The following is a 20,237-nucleotide window of genomic DNA, read 5'->3' on the forward strand; positions in this document are numbered from 1 at the left end:
AACCTGTCAGCCTCATAGCTGCCTGGGCAGGGGAGCTGTTAGAATTGGTCTTTGTGATGGTTTGCTTGGAAGACACAGAGTCACCTCAAACTGGTTTAAGTATAAGAATGGAATTAGTTGGAAGGAATAATTTGGAAAGACCTCACAGTGTACTGGACTCAGGAGCTGGCATGCCTAGGGGCCCAGAGAGCTGTTCTGTCTTTTAGGGTCTCCATTGGAGTCATGGGGGTCTCTTGTCTCCCTTTTTCTATACAGATCTGCTTCATCCTTTCTCTGTACTCTTCTCTCTCTGTTTCACATTCCCTTGTGCGTGTCAGCCACAGCTTCAAATGACCTCACATTTTAAGTTCTCAGTGGATACAGACTAAAGAGCTTCATTGTCCCAGGGCTCCATTTCCAGGAAGAGCATGTGATTGGTCCAGCCAGGATCAGGTGGCTACTGCTCGGTCCAGTCAGCTGCGACTGGGCTGGGAGTGGGTGACCATACACTGCATCACTCAAACCAGGATACCTTTGAGAGTGGAAGGGAATTACTACTAATATTTACACTGGGACAACAGATGCAAAGCAGAACGGTCCAAGGATGCTACAATCTGTATTTACCCTGGATGTGGGACATTGGACATCAGGAACTTATCCATATGGGCAGGGAGGAATTCCGCAGAGAGGGGGGCATTGTTTGAGGGCCAGAACCCTTTCGAAGATGGGTAAGTGTCAAGTCAAATAACAAAAGGGGAACTTTGTCATGTATTCACTGTTACTGGAGAGGGGGTTGCCTGTACGAAAAGACGACTTGGTACTCAGCTGCTTCTGGACGGTGCATGTGTTAGCTCCTTTGAGAGAGCAGAGAAGGACCTCAGAGTGTGCACAGGGGGGACAACTCCTTTAGAGGCCGCCAGCTGTCCCACTCCCTCCTCCCATGTGCCCCCGAGTGCACACAGACCTGAGAACCTCAGTGGGTGACTTCGCTCAGACCATCCCTAGCACCTCTCACTTCTGCTCTCCGTCCTCTCCCAACCCATCCTTTAATGTCAGCACTTATCCCCCAAACCCCGTTCTGCCCTGTGCTGTCACAGTGACACATCTCTTAGTGCCTCTTGTCCAACTGTTACACGTATATTATCCTTGGCCCCAAAATATACCTTAAATGCGTTATGAGCTTAAGAACCACACAGCACTTTTAACCTCCCGAGACTCGCACCCGGCTGAGTACCAAGTCCCTGTTTCAAATGCTTTTTGACTTTTTTTTTTTTAATATGTCAAATCATAGGGTATCTGACACCAGTGTCAGCAATTTTCATTGTCTTTTCTCTTCCCTAAATGATGTCTCAGCATCGAGCTGGCATCTGAGGGGAGAGCACGGTGTGAGAAGATTGCTAATATGCAGTGATAGTTTGCAATGAGAAAGTGAATGACATAATAACGAGAGCAGGCGTTTATATTTGGAACTGAATAGCTGTGTTTAGGAAGCTTAAAAAAAAAAAAAAAGGATTGAGCCCTTATATCTTTATTTTTATACATACTTACTCCAACCACGATGACCCTGAACAAGAAATAGAAATTTGATTTTGATTTTCTTCAAGGATTATTGCCTTTTGCAATGGAAAATGACAACTCATCAAATGCATTGTGTCTTCCATGGGCTGCAAAGATGACCAAACACCAGAGGTTGTCATTGTAGCCATGTTGCTTCAAGTAATATTATTTCTTGGCTACTTTGCTAAGCTGAATGTATTTTCTTTCTTTTTTTTTTTAAGTCAGGGATGAGGACATTTGAGTTTGATATTCTGCTGAGAATAGTAACCAGCTATCTACCTCACTGAAGACCATATGAATTTACATAACTCTTGGTGAGCTGGGCAGTGATTTAGGGTTGGTTTTTTTTTTTTTTTTAAGTCTAGCAATACTCTTAAAGAGTGCCAAAGCCAGATCCCAATCTTTGTAATACAAGCAGACTTTATGAAAAATAAACCACTTCGGGGCCTTGCACAGAAACATTAACCCAAAGCAAAGAGACAAGTTAACTGTTCATGGGTGTCCTTTCTGGCTACGATGTGGGCATGTCATCTGAGCGGAGAGTTTCCTGTGGAACACCGAGGCTGGCCACCTCGATGAAGGGGGTACAGGGGGCTATGTTCTGACCTTACTCCTGTTTCCTTCTGTGGAAATGTCCTAAGAGGTGTAGCAGGGGTGGGTGTCTAGATAATACAGTAGTGCGCCTGCCAAGAGGGGTCTCCTGGTACTTTTAGCAAGAAAAGGGAAAGGAACTGACCATCGCATCCTCAAAAGGCTCCCCTAGAACATCAGGCACACCTGGAGCATCCCTGAAAGAGTTCTGTAGCTGAAGCCTTGCGGCAGGACCGGCTATATATAATTCTTAGTGTATCTTGTTCCAAAAAATTATTAAGCGTTTCAAGACAGCCACAGCAGAGCATGAAACCAAGCCCAGAGCACTTTTAAATGCTGGGTCGCTTGTACACCCACAAAGCTGGTCCTACCTTGACAGTTAAGTGCTTTGGTGTTTTTAACTTCAAAATGCATCCTTAGGAAGACTTAAGAGGACGTTAAGGAATGCAAACCCCCCCCCAAAAAAAACCTGGCTCCTGGGGACTGCCTGTGTCCCACGACCAGCCCGTCAGCACCTTCGGCATCTTAGTAAGAGAAAACTCACCTGCTGATTAATTAAGATCAGTTTGCCTGGAATTGTAATGAAAGCAGGGCAGGCTTTGGGAGGGGGAAAGCTGAGATCGTGCATTCATTCATCCTAAGCCCCCCAGTTTCACTGACTCCCTTTCTTTGACCTTCTACACGTATAATCTCCAGCCTCCACACAATAGCCCAAATGATCTTATGAAAAATGTGTCTGATCCTGGCCACCTCCCCCTTCTCCCTGCCTCGAATACCTCAGTGGCATTCTGGTATCTTAGAGTCACATTGAAAATTCTCCCCTTGACACTAAGGCTCCATGAGATCTGGGCTCTTCTGCTCTCCAGTCCCACCCTGTCTCCAGTACTTGCCACTTCTTTCTGCCTCGGGGACTTTGCACATGCTGTCCCTTCCACCTGGAATGCCTTTTACTTTTCACCCCACCCGCTGGCTTTCCCCCCCTCCCAACTTCGCACGTCCTTGAGGTCACAGTTTACTTGCTTTTCCAACTTTCCACCCACATACACCCCCTCCCCAGCCTGGGTTACACACTGTCAATGTCTTCAGTGTCTGTCCCCTGACTCGACTGTAAGCACCATGAGGGCAGGATCATGTCTCTTTTGTCTGTTGTTCTGTTCCCAGTACCTAGCATGTGCTAGCGTGTACCTAGCAGGTGCCTGGAACACAGTAGGCACTCAACAGGTGTCTGTTGAAAGGATGAATGGACGTACCACACAGTTCTTGGTTTAAACTTACTTACACATTATCTTGTGTTATTTGTTGTCCTTCATTCATTTCACCAATTAGTTTTGAAACTCATTCACATCAGGCAACATGACGTCTGTCTGTCTCTGAATCGCCCGCAGTGCTCAGTATATGTTCAAGGAATGTTATTGACCAACATAGATTATGAGTGTTTTACACATTCAGTCCCTTGCCATTACAGTATAGATAACCAAGAGAGAAATTAAATTTTGTATTATGTGTGTTTAAGTTATTATAGATACCGTCTGTTGATTGGCGAGGTAAGTAATAACCAAAACTAGACATAATCCAAATTATGGGATTTCTGCCTCAAAAGAAAAAAATCAACTGTGATAGAAATATCTCCCTCACAATCATATTTTACTGATTTTGGAAACAGTCTTAATAGAAGAGTTTAAAGAACTGGGTGTGTTCAGTTTACTCTGGTGCGGGTGCGTCATCCGTGTTAGGTGATAAAAACGTGCACGGTCCCCTCTGCTGTGATCGTAACAACCACTAGAATTTGTCTGGCCAAAGGAATTGACTTGCCATCGTTCTTTCCTGTGATGCGGCTTGTCCTCCATGCCTTGCTTGAAACGGCATAGGCACAGTAGATGTCCAGTGATAAAAATCTTAATGGAATACTCAGGGACTCTTTTCTCTCACTAACGTTCACAACTGCTACTTTGAACCACTCTGTCTTTATTTTTGTATCTAGTCCTTCCGATGGACTTTTTCTCGTTGCCATGTTGTTTTTCCAGATTCGTAGACCTTGATGGCATTAAAAATATTTTCAGCATAATTAATAATAGGCTCTTTTCCACTTTCTTTCAAATGCCTTTTGCAGACAAGAAGCCCCAAACTGTCTCACAGTCCTCAGCCTCCCAACGTGGGTGACCCGGCAGAGCGTTTATCAGAGGCGTCTGGAGAGTCTCTGGAAGCCATGTCTGAGGGAGAAGCTCCAAGTCCTTTCTCCAGAGGCAGCCGGACTCGAGCGAGCCTTCCGGTGGTGAGGTCGGCCAACCAGACGAAGGAAAGATCTCTGGGTAAGCTTCGAAAGGCAGATTCTAACGTTTATTACTGCATGTGTGTATGTTTATACTTCTGGACACATACCCCTGCATCTGGATGTTAATTTGATCTTGATTTGTAAACACACAAACTACTCAGAAACTCTGTTGATGTAACATCAAGCCTTGAGGAGTTACCTGCTGAAGAAGCAGCAAGTCCGACCGGTCTTTGGGGCTGGGCACATTCAGAACGGGCTGGGGTTAGTCACTCAAGCAAGAGACTAGCAGTGCCTGTGGGTATTCCTGGTATAAGGAATAGCAAGGGCCGGATTACAGAATGAGCCTCATTTCTTAGGGAACCTCCTCCACGGTTTCAGAATTGTGGGCGGATGGGGTGTGAGCCCCACTCCACTGTCTGGCAGTCCAGGGGAAGATATGAATGGCTGCAGGAAGAAGAGGTACAAGGTGGCCAACACCACCGTGACTGGTAAGGAAAGCCAGAAACACAGGGCTGTTTCCTCTACCACCACATGAAAGGGTGGAGGGGTTTGGCAAGAGTTTGGCATAGGCTTGTCTTTCAATAAGCTTTTAGGAAAAGCAGGATCCTCTCCTTCCGCCTTCACTTATCATTCGCTGTTTCATATTGGATATTCACTTTCTATCTTGCTGTGCCTTTTTTCTTCCTCCTAGCCCCTTAACAAAAGGTACAGGCCATAAAGATTCAGACCTTTTTGCAAATTGTGCTGGTGTTTCATATGCTTAACCTGCCATCTCAAGGTTCTGAGTCGGTACCTGTGTTTTTCAGACGTTTGTGGTCAGGAAAAACAGGGGACAGAAACAGGGTCAACCCACAGAAGGCTTCAGGGTCTGGCCTCTGCAGAAGACAGCTGAATTCTGCCTCCTATAACTGAGCAGATGCCTTGCTTGAAGAAGAAAAGAGAGGGATGTGGGGAGGTATACTGATTTTATTTCCTCCGTTGCAGATGATAACCAGAGCAGATTGGGTTCAGACATGGTCCTAGCTCTTCTGAACAAAAACAAAAACAAACAAACAAACAAAAAACCCTGTTATTTACTTGTATTACTCATATCAATTTTTAACGTTAGACTTTGTATACTTCATCTTAGTTTAATAATCCAGGGTCGTCATTTTACAAATGAAAGATGAAAGGCCCAGAAAATCTGGTTTTTGTTCTTTGAGGTTGCATAGTTAATTAAATGGCAGAAGTGGGAAGCCCCTGCAGTTCCTATTAACTCCACTTACCAGTGAAGGCATGGGACTTGCAGGGGTGTGGTGCACTCAGGGAGCACACAGGGCTGGAGCAGTGTCAAGATGACACAGGCTGGGGCTTTCCATCAGGACTACAGAGCTTAGTGTTCTCTTAACCCCACTCATGCTTGAGGCAGGGGCACAGGAGCCTGCCAGGAGTGGAATTTCTCCTCTGTGCCTTGCAGGAAATGAATGAGGTTCAGGTCTCTGTAAAGATAGCCTGTGCTTTGCAAAGTAGAATGAAAGATAAAAACAAACGCCTGTGCGCTTCCCCATACCTGGGGGACAGCGAGCCTGTGGAATAATGGACCCTCTGTCTTGCAGGCAGGAATTTGCCCCACAGCCAAGGGTAGTTGGCAATGCAGGTAGATACCGGCTGCCTTCAGGAAGCAGGTCTCTGGGTGCAGGGGTTGCAGGAGCTGATGGCAGCCTTGCCCTAGGAACTGCTGAGCGTGGCTGCTGTTTTCTCATGGGGTGGCTGCACTTTGGCGAAACGCTGCTTTACGCTGAGCACGCCTTGCTGTGAAGTTCTGGCGAGTCACAGCAGATTCAAAACGCACAGGAGGTACTTATTCTTCCAGCTCCAGGAGAATGTTTTTGGCCAGTGATTTCCACGACTCGTGGATAGAAACAAAGGAACACAGGGAGAGGAGAGGAATGAGAAGTGTGCCCCAGCGAGGGGAGCCCTGGGGTCAGAAAATGAGGCTGCCCCTGGGCCGGCGGCTTGGTGCTGCCCTTCACCGCCGCTCTGTGGCCAATTTGCGAATGTCCTTGCGGCCGCACCTGGCTTTCACAGCATAATTCAGTTGAGCGGGGATGGGAAATAAACAGGAAAGTGTGAGTCAGGGGGAGTCTAAACACAATCTCCTGCCAGGGGCCTTGCTAGCCTTGTGTTCGGGAAAATTCCCATGTGCCTGGCTGTATTTAATGCACAGACGTGGGCTCCTGGAAAGATCAGGCTCCCCAGAGAGCCCCGGACCGGGAGCAGCGGGATCCCCCAGCATCTTGGTGGCGAAGCGCAGCCAGGACCCCAGGCCTCAGAGGCTGCAGATGGAGGCTGAGCTGGGACCTCCTGCAGATCCACTCTTCGTGCCACCTGGAAGGCCAGCGTTTCCTTTGGGATCTGTACAATGTCATTTTATCTTTTATTTAAATTTTAATTTTTTTATACAGCTGTTTCTTATTAGTTATCTACTTTATACATATTAGTGTATATATGTCAATCCCAATCTCCCAATTCATCCCACCACCATCACTCCCCACCCCCCCGCCCCACCACTTTCCCCCCTTAGTGTTTGTTCTCTACATCTGTATCTCTATTTCTGCCTTGAAAACCATTTCATCTGTACCATTTTTCTAGATTCCACATATATGCGTTAATGTACGATATTTGTTTTTCTATTTCTGACTCAGTTCACTCTGTACGACAGTCTCTAGGTCCATCCACGTCTCTACAAATGACCCGATTTCGTTCCTTTTTATGGCTGAGTAATATTCCATTGTATATATGCACCACATCTTCTTTATCCATTCGTCTGTCAATGGGCATTTAGGTTGCTTCCATGACCTGGCTATTGTAAATAGAGCTGCAGTGAACATTGGGGTACATGTGTCCTTTTGAATTATGGTTTTCTCAGGGTATATGCCCAGTAGTGGGATTGCTGGATCACATGGTAATTCTTTTTTTAGTTTTTTAAGGGATCTCCATACTGTTCTCCATAATGGCTATATCACTTTACATTCCCACCAACAGTGCAAGAGGGTTCCCTTTTCTCCACACCCTCTCCAGCATTTGTTTGTAGAATTTCTGATGATGCCCATTCTAACTGGTGTGAGGTGATACCTCATTGTAGTTTTGATTTGCATTTCTCTAATGATTAGTGATGTTGAACAGCTTTTCATGTGCCTCTTGGCCATCTGTATGTCTTCTTTGGAGAAATGTTTATTTAGGTCTTCTGCCCAATTTTTGACTGGGTTTGTTTTGTTAATATCGAGCTGCATGAGCTGTTTAAATATTTTGGAGATTAATCCTTTGTCTGTTGATTCATTTGCAAATATTTTCTCCCATTCTGAGGGTTGTCTTTTCATCTTGTTTATAGTTTGTTTGCTGTGCAAAAGCTTTTAAGTTTCATTAGGACCCATTTGTTTATTTTTACTTTCATTACTCTAGGAGGTGGGTCAAAAAAGATCTTGCTGTGATATATGTCAAAGAGTGTTCTTCCTCTGTTTTCCTCTAAGAGTTTTATAGTGTCTGGTCTTACATTTAGGTCTTTAATCCATTTTGAGTTTATTTTTGTATATGGTATTAGGGAGTGTTCTAATTTCATTCTTTTACATGTAGCTGTCCGTGTAGTTTTCCCAGAACCACTTATTGAAGAGACTGTCTTTTCTCCATTGTATATCCTTGCCTCCTTTGTCACAGATTAGTTGACCATAGGTGCATGGGTTTATCTGGGCTTTCTGTCCTGTTCCATTGATCTGTATTTCTGTTTTTGTGCCAGTACCATATTGTCTTAATTACTGTAGCTTTGTAGTATAGTCTGAAGTCAGGGAGTCTGATTCCTCCAGCTCCGTTGTTTTTTTTTTTTTTTTTTTGCGGTACGCGGGCCTCTCACTCTTGTGGCCTCTCCCGTTGCGGAGCACAGGCTCTGGACGTGCAGGCTCAGCGGCCATGGCTCATGAGCCCAGCCGCTCCGCGGCATGTGGGATCTTCCCAGACTGGGGCACGAACCCGTGTCCCCTGCATCGGCAGGTGGACTCCCAACCACTGCGCCACCAGGGAAGCCCCAGCTCTCTTTTTTTCTCTCAAGATTGCTTTGGCTATTCAGGGTCTTTTGTGTCTCCATACAGATTTTAAGATTTTTTGCTCTAGTTCTGTAAAAAATGCCATTGGTAATTTGATAGGGATTGCACTGAATCTGTAGATTGCTTTGGGTAGTAGAGTCATTTTCATAATATTGATTCTTCCAATCCAAGAACATGGTATATCTCTCCATCTGTTTGTGTCATCTTTGATTTCTTTCCTCAGTGTCTTATAATTTTCTGAGTACAGGTCTTTTACCTCCTTAGGTAGGTTTATTACTAAGCATTTTATTCTTTTTGTTTCAATGGTGAATGGGATTGTTCCTTAATTTCTCTTTCTGATCTTTCATTGTTAGTGTATAGGAATGCAAGAGACTTCTGTGCATTAATTTTGTATCCTGCAACTTTACCAAATTCATTGATTAGCTCTAGTAGTTTTCTGCTGGCATCTTTAGGATTCTCTATATATAATATCATGTCATCTGCAAACAGTGACAGCTTTACTTCTTCTTTTCCGATTTGGATTCCTTTTATTTCTCTTTCTTCTCTGATTGCCATGGCTAGGACTTCCAAAACTATGTTTAATAATAGTGGCGAGAGTGGACATCCTTGTGTTGTTCATGATCTTAGAGGAAATGCTTTCGGTTTTTAACCATTGAGAATGATGTTGGCTATGGGTTTGTCATATATGGCCTTTATTATATTGAGGTAGGTTCCCTCTATGCCCACTTCCTGGAAAATTTTTATCAAGAGTTATCAAGAGTTTTTATCATAATTTGACAAAATTCAGAAGCTTTTTCTGCTTCTATTGAGATGATCATATGGTTTTTATTCTTCAGTTTGTTAGTATGGTGTATCACATTCATTGATTTGCGTATATTGAAGAATCCTTGCATCCCTGGGATAAATCCCACTTAATCATGGTGTATGATCCTTTTCATGTGTTGTTGGATTCTGTTTGCTAGTATTTTTTGAGGATTTTTGCATCTATATTCATCAGTGATATTGAATTTTCTCTTTTTGTAGTAGCTTCGCCTGGTTTTGGTATCAGGGTGATGGTGGCCTCGTAGAATGAGTTTGGGAGTGTTCATTCCTCTGCAATATTTTTCCCTTTTTTTTTTTTTTTTTTTTTTTTTTTGCGGTACGTGGGCCTCTCACTGTTGTGGCCTCTCCCGTTGCGGAGCACAGGCTCCGGACGCGCAGGCTCAGTGTCTATGGCTCACAGGCCCAGCCGCTCCACGACATGTGGGATCTTCCCGGACCGGGGCACGAACCCGTGTCCCCTGCATCAGCAGGCGGACTCTCAACCACTGCGCCACCAGAGAAGCCCCATTCCTTTGCAATTTTTTGGAAGAGTTTGAGAAGGATGGGTGTTAGCTCTTCTCTAAATGTTTGATAGAATTCACCTGTGAAGCCATCTGATCCTGGACTTTTGTTTGTTGGAAGATTTTTAATCACAGTATCAATTTCATTATTTGTGACTGGTCTGTTCATATTTTCTATTCCTCCTGGTTCAGTCTTGGAAGGTTATTCCTTTCTAAGAATTTTTCCATTTCTTCCAAGTTGTCCATTTTATTGGCACAGAGTTAATTGTAGTAGTCTCTTATGATGCTTTGTATTTCTGCAGTGTCCATTGTAACTTCTCCTTTTTCATTTCTAATTTTACTGATTTGAGTCCTCTCTTTTTCTTGAGGAGTCTGGCTAAAGGTTTATCAATTTTGTTTATCTTCTCAAAGAACCAGCTTTTAGTTTTATTGATCTTTGCTATTATTTTCTTTGTTTCTATTTTGCTTATTTCTGCTCTGATCTTTATGATTTCGTTTCTTCTACTAACTGGGTTTTTTGTTTGTTTGTTATTCATTCTCTAGTTCCTTTAGGTGTAAGGTTAGATCGTTTATTTGAGATTTTTCTTGTTTCTTGAGGTACGATTGTACTGATATAAAGTCCCCCACTATTATTGTGTTACTGTCGATTTCCTCTTTTATAGCTGTTAGCATTTGTCTTATGTATTGAGGTGCTCCTATGTTGGGTGCATATATATTTATAATTGTTTTATCTTCTTCTTGGATTGATCCCTTGATCATTATGTAGTGTCCTTCCTTGTCTCCTGTAACATTCTTTATTTTAAAGTCTTTTTATCTGGTATGAGTATAGCTACTCGAGCTTTCTTTTGATTTTCATTTGCATGGAATATCTTTTTCCATCCCCTCACTTTCAGTCTGTATGTGTCCCTAGGTCTGAAGTGAGTCTCTTGTAGGCAGCATATATATGGGTCTTATTTTTGTATCCATTCAGTGAGCCTGTGTCTTTTGGTTGGAGCATTTAATCTATTTACATTTAAGGTAGTTATCAATATGTATATTTCTATTACCATTTTCTTAATTGTTTTGGGTTTGTTATTGTAAGTCCTTTGCTTCTCTTGTGTTTCCTAAATAGAAAAGTTCCTTTAGTATTTGTTGTAGAACTGGTTTGTTGGTGCTAAATTCTCTTAGCTTTTGCTCATCTGTGAAGCTTTTGATTTCTCCATTGAATCTGAATGAGATCCTTGCCAGGTAGAGTAATCTTGGTTGTAGGTTCTTCCCTTTCATCACTTTAAATATATCATGCCACTCCCTTCTGGCTTGTAGAGTTTCTGCTGAGAAATCAGCTGTTAACCGTATGGGAGTTCCCTTGTATGTGATTTGTCATTTTTCCCTTGTTGCTGTTAATAATTTTTCTTTGTCTTTAATTTTTGTCAGTTTGATTACTATGTGTCTCAGCATGTTTCTCCTTGGGTTTATCCTGCCTGGGACTCTGCGCTTCCTGGACTTGGGTGGCTATTTCCTTTCCCATGTTAGGGAAGTTTTCGACTATAATCTCTTCAAACATTTTCTCAGGTCCCTTCTAGCCCTCTTCTCCTTCTGGGACCCCTATAATGCAAATCTTGGTGTGTTTAATGTTGTCCCAGGGGTCTCCTAGGCTGTCTTCATTTCTTTTCACTCTTCTTTCTTTATTCTGTTCTGCGGCAGTGAATTCCACCATTCTGTCTTCCAGATCACTTATCCATTCTTCTCCCTCAGTTATTCTGCTACTGATTCCTTCTAGTGCATTCTTCCCTTCAGTTATTGTATTGTTCTTCTCTGTTTGTTTGTTCTTCAATTCTTCTAGGTGTTTGTTAAACATTTCTTGTGTCTTCTTGATCTTTGCCTCCATCCTTTTGCCAAGGTCCTGGATCATGTTCACTATCATTATTCTGAATTCTTTTTCTGGAAGGTTGCCTATCTCCAGTTCATTTAGTTGTTTTTCTGGGGTTTTATCTTGTTCCTACATCTGGTACCTAGTCCTCTGCCTTTTCATTTTGTGTATCTTTCTGTGAATGTGGTTTTCATTCCATAGGCTGCAGAATTGTAATTCTTCTTGCTTCTGCTGTCTGCCCTCTTTTCTTTTGTCTTAATCCACAGAATTTTAGGATCTCCCTCCCAAGTCCTGTTGATTTTGTGTTTAGTTAAAATGGTCATAGTTGGTTCATCATGGGTTATTGCATTAATTTTGATTTTTAAAATTGTCTCATTAAAATATTATTTTATCTTGATTATTGAGTTCGGTGGGGAGGAGCCTTCAATTTTGCACCCGAGGAGAGTACCTCACTCTCCTCACCCCAGTAGCTGCCTGTGTGTCACCCCAGGGACTTCACATCTCATGGGGTGACCTCCAGCCACAGAGCCCAGAAGAGGCAGAGTTGGGAAAGCCCAGCTCCCAGGCTTCACTTCTGCACATACGCAGTGTGTCACTGGAGCCGTTCCCCAGCTCTGGGAGTCACGTCTGGACCAATCCTCCAACCACTCCTGCTCCCTGGAGGGGATGCAACCTTGCTCTCACTCTAGGCAGCCTGTGCCTGGAGATAAACCTGCCAGCTTAATCATTTTTCCACTTGGATAATCCCTCCTTTCTACTACTTTGGCATAGTAGAAAGCGAGGAGCCGGGGGAGGCTGGGCTTGGTGCATTGCACAGAGGCTTTTAGAAGCCATGCAAGAGAGAGAAGGTTTAGCCCTAAGCTGCTGTTTAGGACAGAGAAGTTAGACATTGCTGGTGTCTATACAATATTCTTTCTCCGTTGCTGTCCTGGATGCAAGATGTGAGCTTCTCATTCTGGCACTTCAGGCAGGACCAAATGACAGCAAAACCCAGAAATCTTTTCTGATGCTGAGGACCAACTAGTCACTCTTGGAGACTGACAAAGCAGAAAGGTAAAGAAAGAATTTGATCAGCAGCTCTGATTTATAACGTGACCGGGTTCCAAAAACCTATCACCTCTAAATCTTCACTTGTACAGAGTGATGGGGTCCCCATGCCCTCCACCCATCCAGAGACCAAATGAAATTCTTCTCAGTGGAATTTATGCCATTTCTGCTTACCTCTCTCTCTCCAGTGAAAAGAGAGACCATTAGGAGAAAGGAAGTCTACAAAAGAAAGTAAAATCAGTTTTGCAGTAGATTTGAGTTTTAGAAATAATTTCCGTGAAGAATTGTCCCGCTGATATTAGGTCTGGGTCTTAATGATGGAGTCGTTTCCTTTTAATCATTGCTGTCTTATAAATGTCTGTCTGGAATGCAACCACGGGCAGGGGCTGCTGTCTGGCTTCTTCGTGGTCGGCCTCGGGGGAAAGGGTAGCCACAAGATGTTCCCACCCTTCTGTGTACCCTCAGGAATTTGAAAATAAAACTCATGTGAAAACAAGAACAGCAACTTCCTTCTCCCTGCAGCCACATGCCTTGGTTGACCGTATCCTGAATGGTTAGCTTTGGAAAAGGCACCTCCCTTACCAGCCCAGCAGCCAGAGATGCTGCCATGTCTGTAACAAATTACCTGTTAAACACTCAGACCCAACACGCAAGAATGATTTGAAAAGGCTCGGGAGGATTTTAGACTAGTTGAGGGAGAACTTTCCCAACGTGTGTCCCTTCTCCGTGGCTGTTCTTTTATTTCAAGGTGGTTACAGTGATGGTGACCATTTGCTAGTGGGGGTATTTAAGGAACAGAAGGTTCTCTGTTGTCACAATCGCCCCTCCTGTGCAGAAGAGTGGGTAGGAGGTTAGAGAAAAAGATGGAAGAAACGTCCGTCTGTAAAGCGGAAAACCAAGAAGGTTTATAGGCAAAGACTGTGAGCCTCGTATTAGATTGAGAGTGAAGAGGTATCCGTAGGATAGTTTAAAAAAGAAATGAGTTTCAGACAAATGGAAAGATATGTATTGCTCTATAGAGTAAGTGAAGCACTTCTGGAATTTGTTTTCCTAAGTGCCAGTAGTGATTGACATGTAATAGTATAAAAACTAAAATTTACAGAAGAGAGTATGATTGCAGGTCAGTAGCTTTGGGGCACATTCCTGACCTTTTTAAAGTGCAATCAAAGAAAAGGTCAGAGGATCGTCTCTAGCTTGGGAACTCAGTGGACAGGGTGGGAGGATTTGGTGACCGGCCGGCGTGGTCCACTCCAGTCTCCTTCTGGCGTGCCTCCCTTTACTTTGGAGCCTGGAAGGCAGACCCATTCTGGAATAGAAGATGCGCTGGGTTCTGGAAGTAGGGACCAAGGCATCTGTGGAGGCTTTGGGTTTTCTTTAGCATCGTTTGCTGAGAGGTCTCTAGGCAGTCACTCGCTGGATAGGGTTGAAAGTCAGGGTACCAGGCATCCATTTTTCTCCTTCTGAGGGCACGGGTGTGGTCTGGTTTTCAGCAGGACCAGCTGCTTCCTGACTTCCAAAGTGGAGTCACAGTGGTCCAGGGCTGTGACCGTGGACCGGAAGCTTCCTCCCCATCAAACGGGTTCTGCAACGTCCCAGTTCTCCAGTGAACATTCAGCTCAGTGATTCCACAAGCCATTTAATAAATCTGTCTGGGTTTTTTTTGTTTGTTTGTTTGTTTGCTTAAAGCCGGAGTTGGTTCAGTTCTCTGCAACTGAACTCTGACAGATACGTGGGGTCTGATTTGCTGTTTTTGTGGAAGTTGTAGTGCCTGCCCCTTCTTCACGTTCTAGAAAATATGGCAAGTAGTGGTAGATCCAGACTGATGACTTTCAGAGACTTGGCAGTGAACTGGAGAATGGACTGGAGGTGTGGTTTCCCAACTGTGTTCCTCAGAGCTCTGGAGTTTTGTGGAGTTTTCTCTACTCTAAATGTTGTACTTTCATAAAAGATTTCATTTGGCAAATGAGCTATGCTGAACTGCTAACACCCACACAGTAAAAAACATTAAGTAGACCAAGGGGCGTTGGAGAATAAGGAAAGAGAGAAGTTATGAAGAAATTTCCTTTCGATAACAGCAGTCCTCGAGTACTTCTATTTGGCTATATCGGGTGAGTCAAAAAGATTGTCTCTTAGGTTTTTTGCACTTGATATCATGAATGTGCTGAAAGGTAATTTTTTAAAAAAGTGAATCAATCTTTAAGCTAAGGGAGAAAAAATGGATTTGGGACAGGGAATTAACCACTGAAAGGAATATTTCAAGAATTCCTCTGGTATAGCAAAACATGTTTTTGTGATAGAAGTAATCACCCCCCAATTTTCCTTTACAAGCTTGGATTTTCATATATGAGGTTTTCTGAAAGAAGGGAGAACTCATCCAAGTTTACCCACTTGGCTCTTAAATTCACCCATATGAAAGAATGTTCTTGCAAAAGATTGTGTAGAGTCATGATTTGTTTGTACTTACTTTAAAAAATAAAGTTAGTCAGATGTCTTTCGAAATCCCTTGCTATTAACATTCCTGGGTTGAAACTTTAGAACAGATTACTCAGACTTTGAGGAAATGATGTAGTTAATGCGGAACCTACAGAGTTCCGTGCCCTTTACCGACATCTCAAGGATTGCTTTGCAGGCAGGGTGCAGGTAGGGAAAGCATCAATGAAGGTGAATAGAAGGTTTGGTGGAATCTAAGGGTCGGAGCCCTCCCCAAGGCACCATTAATTTACAGGGTCTGCCGTCTGTTGGCTGAGTACCAGTGAAAAGACTTGCAGAAGACTTGGGGTGTACTGTGTCTGTTCCCTCCTTTACAACCGGGGTGTTGCTAAACCTGGACCACAGGTCACCTTTTTGTAAACTTAACAGCAAACATGTCTAAACTGCAGGTGGAGCTATAGGGCTAAATAGCTGGAAAGGTGACTTCGGTTTCCTAAGCTATTTCAGAAAATCAGTCTGCCTATAAGCCAGTGTGAAATATTTCTCTCTCTCTGTCACAGCCATGAAACCCCATTCAAACCCAGAGACCTAGATAATGTTTATGCTTTTTTTTCTGATGTTAAAATACCCTTATTCAAAAAAGAACTCTTCATCGAGTTTCATAAGACAACAGAAGAAAGCAAGGCAAGTTTTATCTGTGTAAGGTATAAATATACTTCTCTACATCCAAAATAGATTTGATTTGGCGTAAAACAGTAATGGTATATAAGAACCATTAAAACAAGAATTAATACAAGTAGCAGTTGGGCATCATATGTGTGCCAGGAAAATTAGGATAAGAATAATTGCTGTAATTGCAACCGAGACAAAAAAAGAAGATGAAAGGATTAACGTGTAATGAGCTCCATGAATTTCATGATTTAAGAAGAGGTTTAATGCAGGGGACACGGGTTTGTGCCCCGGTCCGGGAGGATCCCACGTGCCACGGGGCGGCTGGGCCCGTGAGCCATGGCCGCTGAGCCTGCGCGTCCGGAGCCCGTGCTCCGCAACGGGAGAGGCCCCAACAGTGAGAGGCCCGCGTACCGCAAAAAAAAAAAAAAAAAAAAAAAAAGAAGAGGTTTATAGCAGCCCATTTAGAACATTATAGTCCAAGAACCCCTGTATCTTAATGCTGTTGACATCATATTATGTAATAGACAGTTATATTTAACAGTTGTTTTATGGAAAGCTTCTTTGTCTAAAACTTCAAAATCCAAGGACATAGTATGAAACCATCTTTTTAGAGGTTATGTCTTTTGGACTCTGTAGGTTTCTAGTGATCTAATCTGATACATGGAAAGAGTTCATACCGTCTTGATAATTCACCTGGCCCCCAGGTGGTTGGCCCTTGGCAATTAATCATCTCATCAGGGTGGGTAACTTCAGATAGAGAGGAATATTTGAGAAGCATGTCATGGCTGAAGGCTTGAAAGGAAAAAGAGAGTTGAAGAAGAAATCTCTCCCGGAATTCCAAATTCCTAATAATACCAACTGTTACTCTGTACTCTCTCCAGGGATGAGGTTGAAAGTATCTGGATTGAGATGATGTAGTCTGATATACTCCGCTACAGTTTGGTTGGAACAAGAGATGAGACATTGAACTACTTTTGGGGGAAAAAATTTCATTTACCAGTTGCTGTTGTTTTCTTTTGCCTCAAAAACTCTACCTAAAATCTGTTGACTGTGCCTTGCTATTTTTTCTGGTAAGTGCAAAATTCATTGCACCCTTAAGGGTTTCTTGCCAAGTTAGTTTGTTTTTTAAAAGCTGACTTTAAAACATAATCCTTTACATGCATCTAATTCTATAAGAGTTCGCACACATTTTTTGCACCTGCTTTTTAAAGATGATTCTATGGACTGCTAAAAATAATATTAAGATGCAAGCCAGCTTTGTGTCATATACCCAAGTAAAATTCCATCCATGGTGCCCTCATGCTAAACGTGGCCTCCAGAGAGCTGCCTGCTGACATCTGGAAACTGAGATTTGTGGCAGCTTCTTCTATTTCAGGCAGAGTGTAAGAACAGAGGGAACTTCACATCTGTGTTGTTAGAGGGTAGATGTATATCTTCTTAGGCAAAGAAATTGGTGATTTTCCATCGAATTTCTCAAGTAAGCTCTGTGACAGGGGATTGCAGCTAAGTGGCTTCGGGTCTGGAGATGAGGTCCTGTCCACCTCACCTATCTACATGAGGCCCAGTCTCCATTCCAGAAGCTGCTTTTGAGCACGACAGTAGGTGAGTGCCAAGGCGCCACCACAATGCTCTTTAGTTTCTTATCAGTTTGAGCCGCTCTCTGAGGGGCTGTTATTGGCCAAACTGTATCTTCCCCTATTTCCCCCACCTCCAAGTTTGTATGTTGAAGTCCTAACCCCTAGTACCTCAAAATGTGACTGTCTTAGGAGAAAGACCTTTAAAAAGGTAATTAAGTTAGAATGAGGTCACAAGGGTGGGCCCTCATCCGATAGGACTGGTGTCCTTATAAGAAGAGAAGGTTAGGACACAGGCATGTGCAGAGGGAAGGCCATGTGAGGACACAGGGGGAAGACTGCCATCTATGAACCAAGGAGAGAAGCCTCCGAAGAAACCAATCCGGCCGACACCTTGGTCTCAGACTTCTAGCCTTCAGAACAGTGAGAGAACAGATTTCTGTTGTGAAGCCCCCCAGTCTGTGGAGCCTTGTTATGGCGGCCCCAGCACACTAACACAGAGACTCAGGACACTCTTTTCCTCCTACTTCCTTTGTCATATGAGAGGACAGCCAGGTTTATGGCAGTTGTCACAAACTTAAGGTATTTCTTTCTTCAAGACAGTAAAATTCGATTCGTCAAGGTTTCTGTTTATTTTAAGTTGAGTTTTATTCTATCCTCTTCCACCTTTGCTCAGTGCATCAACTTGGTTTCTTCGCATTGCAAGGGGAAATCTTAAACTCCCGGGACAGATTCATCTTCCATGACTGCTTTTCTGTCTGACGTCTCCCCAGCCCCATCTTCAGATTTAGCAAATGAAAGTTGCTTCACATCTAAGTGACTTCACCGGATTCCATCAAGAAAAGCTCCGAATGTCATCATGCTGAGTTTGAGGTCTCAGGAGTTTGGTGATGTCATTAAAAATGATACTCCCACCAACTTTCCACTTTCAGAATTTTTCTAGGGTGTTAATTGGCTTTCAGACGTCTCTGGCTAAATGTCTCCCGGTAATATTAAAACTAAACATGATAAAAATAAATCCTTCATTTTTTTTTTTTTGCTCCACAAGTTTTGCCCATTTCTCAATTTTTTTTCTCCATTCATGTATTTATGCATTTATTAAGAATCTGTTCAGTTCCTGGCACTGTTAAAGGTGTCATGGTGAGTTATTTAAAAAATATATGAAATCTGGTTCTTGTATTCAAGGAATTTTCAGTAAACTAAAGACACATGGTAACCATGTAAGGTCTTTAAAATGTACATAAATCAAAGAGTACACAGATGAAGCTGTGCGTACACCCAGCCATACTGGCCTCTTGGCTGTGCCGCATCAGGAATAGACCCGTGCTGCTCTCTCTGTCTGGATTCAGCCCCCATTCACAGGCCCCCATGTCTGCATGGCCCCTGCTCACTTCATTCAGAGCTAAGCTCAAATGGCCTCATCAGAGAGCCCTCCCCTGAGTAAGATGGGACCCACCCTGCCAATCCTTTTTGCATCCTTTCTCATGACACATCATTTGGGACAGTGGTTCTCAAATTTTAGCCGAGATATTATTAAAACACAGACGTCTGGCTCTGCTTATCGCATTTATGGTTCAGTGGACCTGGGATGAGACCCAAGAATTTGCAGCTCTAGCTAGTTCCTAGGTGATGCTGGCGCTTCTGGTCAGGGGATCGCTGATTCAGGGTAATATTGTGCCCTAGGAAAGATGTTAACGTGTCATTACAATGTAGCACCACATGAGGGCGCTTTCATCGGTTCACAGTAGGGGATGGAAAGTAGTCCTCCTACTTTGGCAGGAAAACGTGGAGGCCTTAAATGTCTGGCCTGGTCCACGTCCTTGAACTAGAGTATTTAATTCCAGCCCACGTGACTGGCAGGACTGTCACAAGAAGTATGGGGGTACACAGCCTCCTGCAGCAAGCCGTGGAGCCAACCTGCTAAGCTAGGACTGTCTTGTCTTCTGCTCTGTGCAGTTCCTGTTTCTGATCCCTACTTGGTCGCTGAACTACCTTTATCTTGCACCTCATCACCCAGCTTGACACACTTGGAAATGTCGGTAGAGCCAACAGTGGAAAGGTAGCTGGACTCTTCACAGGACTTCATGCCTCTCTCTACCATGTCCCAGTTTCCTCAATTCAGGTGTTCCCCCCACCAGCGTCCTGCCCTTGTCTGCCCCAGGGGAACCCTGGCCCCAGTCATGGTCAGTTAACACCCAGGTATTGGTACTGCTTGTTGTACTGACAAGGCAGAGGCAGATGGACGAGGCCAGGGCTGAAGACTTTCCTGGAGGAGAGAGTTCCCTTGGATTTGCATGATTCTAGAGTAGCGTTCTTTCATATGCTTTCATTTGCCTTCATAAAAAGAGTCAAGTAATATAGGAACCTTTTTAAGAGGAAAAGAGTTCAATTTAACATATTAATTGAGTACATTTTAAATACCTGCAATACACATGGTGCTGTATTAGGTAGGAAGAAAGGAAATCATTCTTTTGACAAACACTGACTGAGTTCCTACTAAGACAGCCCTGGGTGCAGTCAACAAGAGTCACAACCCTCTAGAGCTTCTATTCTGTTGGGAGAGGCGGAGGATAAACAAATAAAATAGGGAATAGATGGTATAGATACTAAGGAGAAAAATAAAATAGGGGCAGGGGTATAGGGAGTGCTGAAGAGATGAAGGTGTTAGAGTTGTCATTCTGAAAAGGATGGACAGGGAGAACATCACTGAGAAAGTGGCACGTGAGCCATGATCCAGAGCGCGTGAAGATGTGAGCCGCACAGATGTCTGGGGGAGGAGAATTCCAGGCAGAGGGATCAGCCAGTGCAAAGACTTTGCGCAAGGGCACACCAAGAGCATTCAAGGAACAGCAAGGAGACCACTGTGAT

The 20,237-nt window shown here is 43.5% G+C and overlaps 1 protein-coding gene across 13 annotated transcripts in view; it reads left to right on the forward strand.

The window, feature by feature from the left end:
• KIAA1217 overlaps nucleotides 1-20,237 on the forward strand; it is a 497,403-nt gene that overhangs the window by 322,800 nt on the left and 154,366 nt on the right. For all 13 annotated transcript variants that reach the window (XM_079912079.1, XM_079912077.1, XM_079912072.1 and 10 more), the window contains exon 3: nucleotides 4,238-4,436. In XM_079912079.1, coding sequence (XP_079768205.1) covers nucleotides 4,238-4,436 — 199 coding nt within the window. The remainder of the gene's footprint in view (nucleotides 1-4,237; nucleotides 4,437-20,237) is intronic.

Source organism: Stenella coeruleoalba, assembly GCF_951394435.1.
Source record: "Stenella coeruleoalba genome assembly, chromosome: 2".
NCBI lineage: Eukaryota > Metazoa > Chordata > Mammalia > Artiodactyla > Delphinidae > Stenella > Stenella coeruleoalba.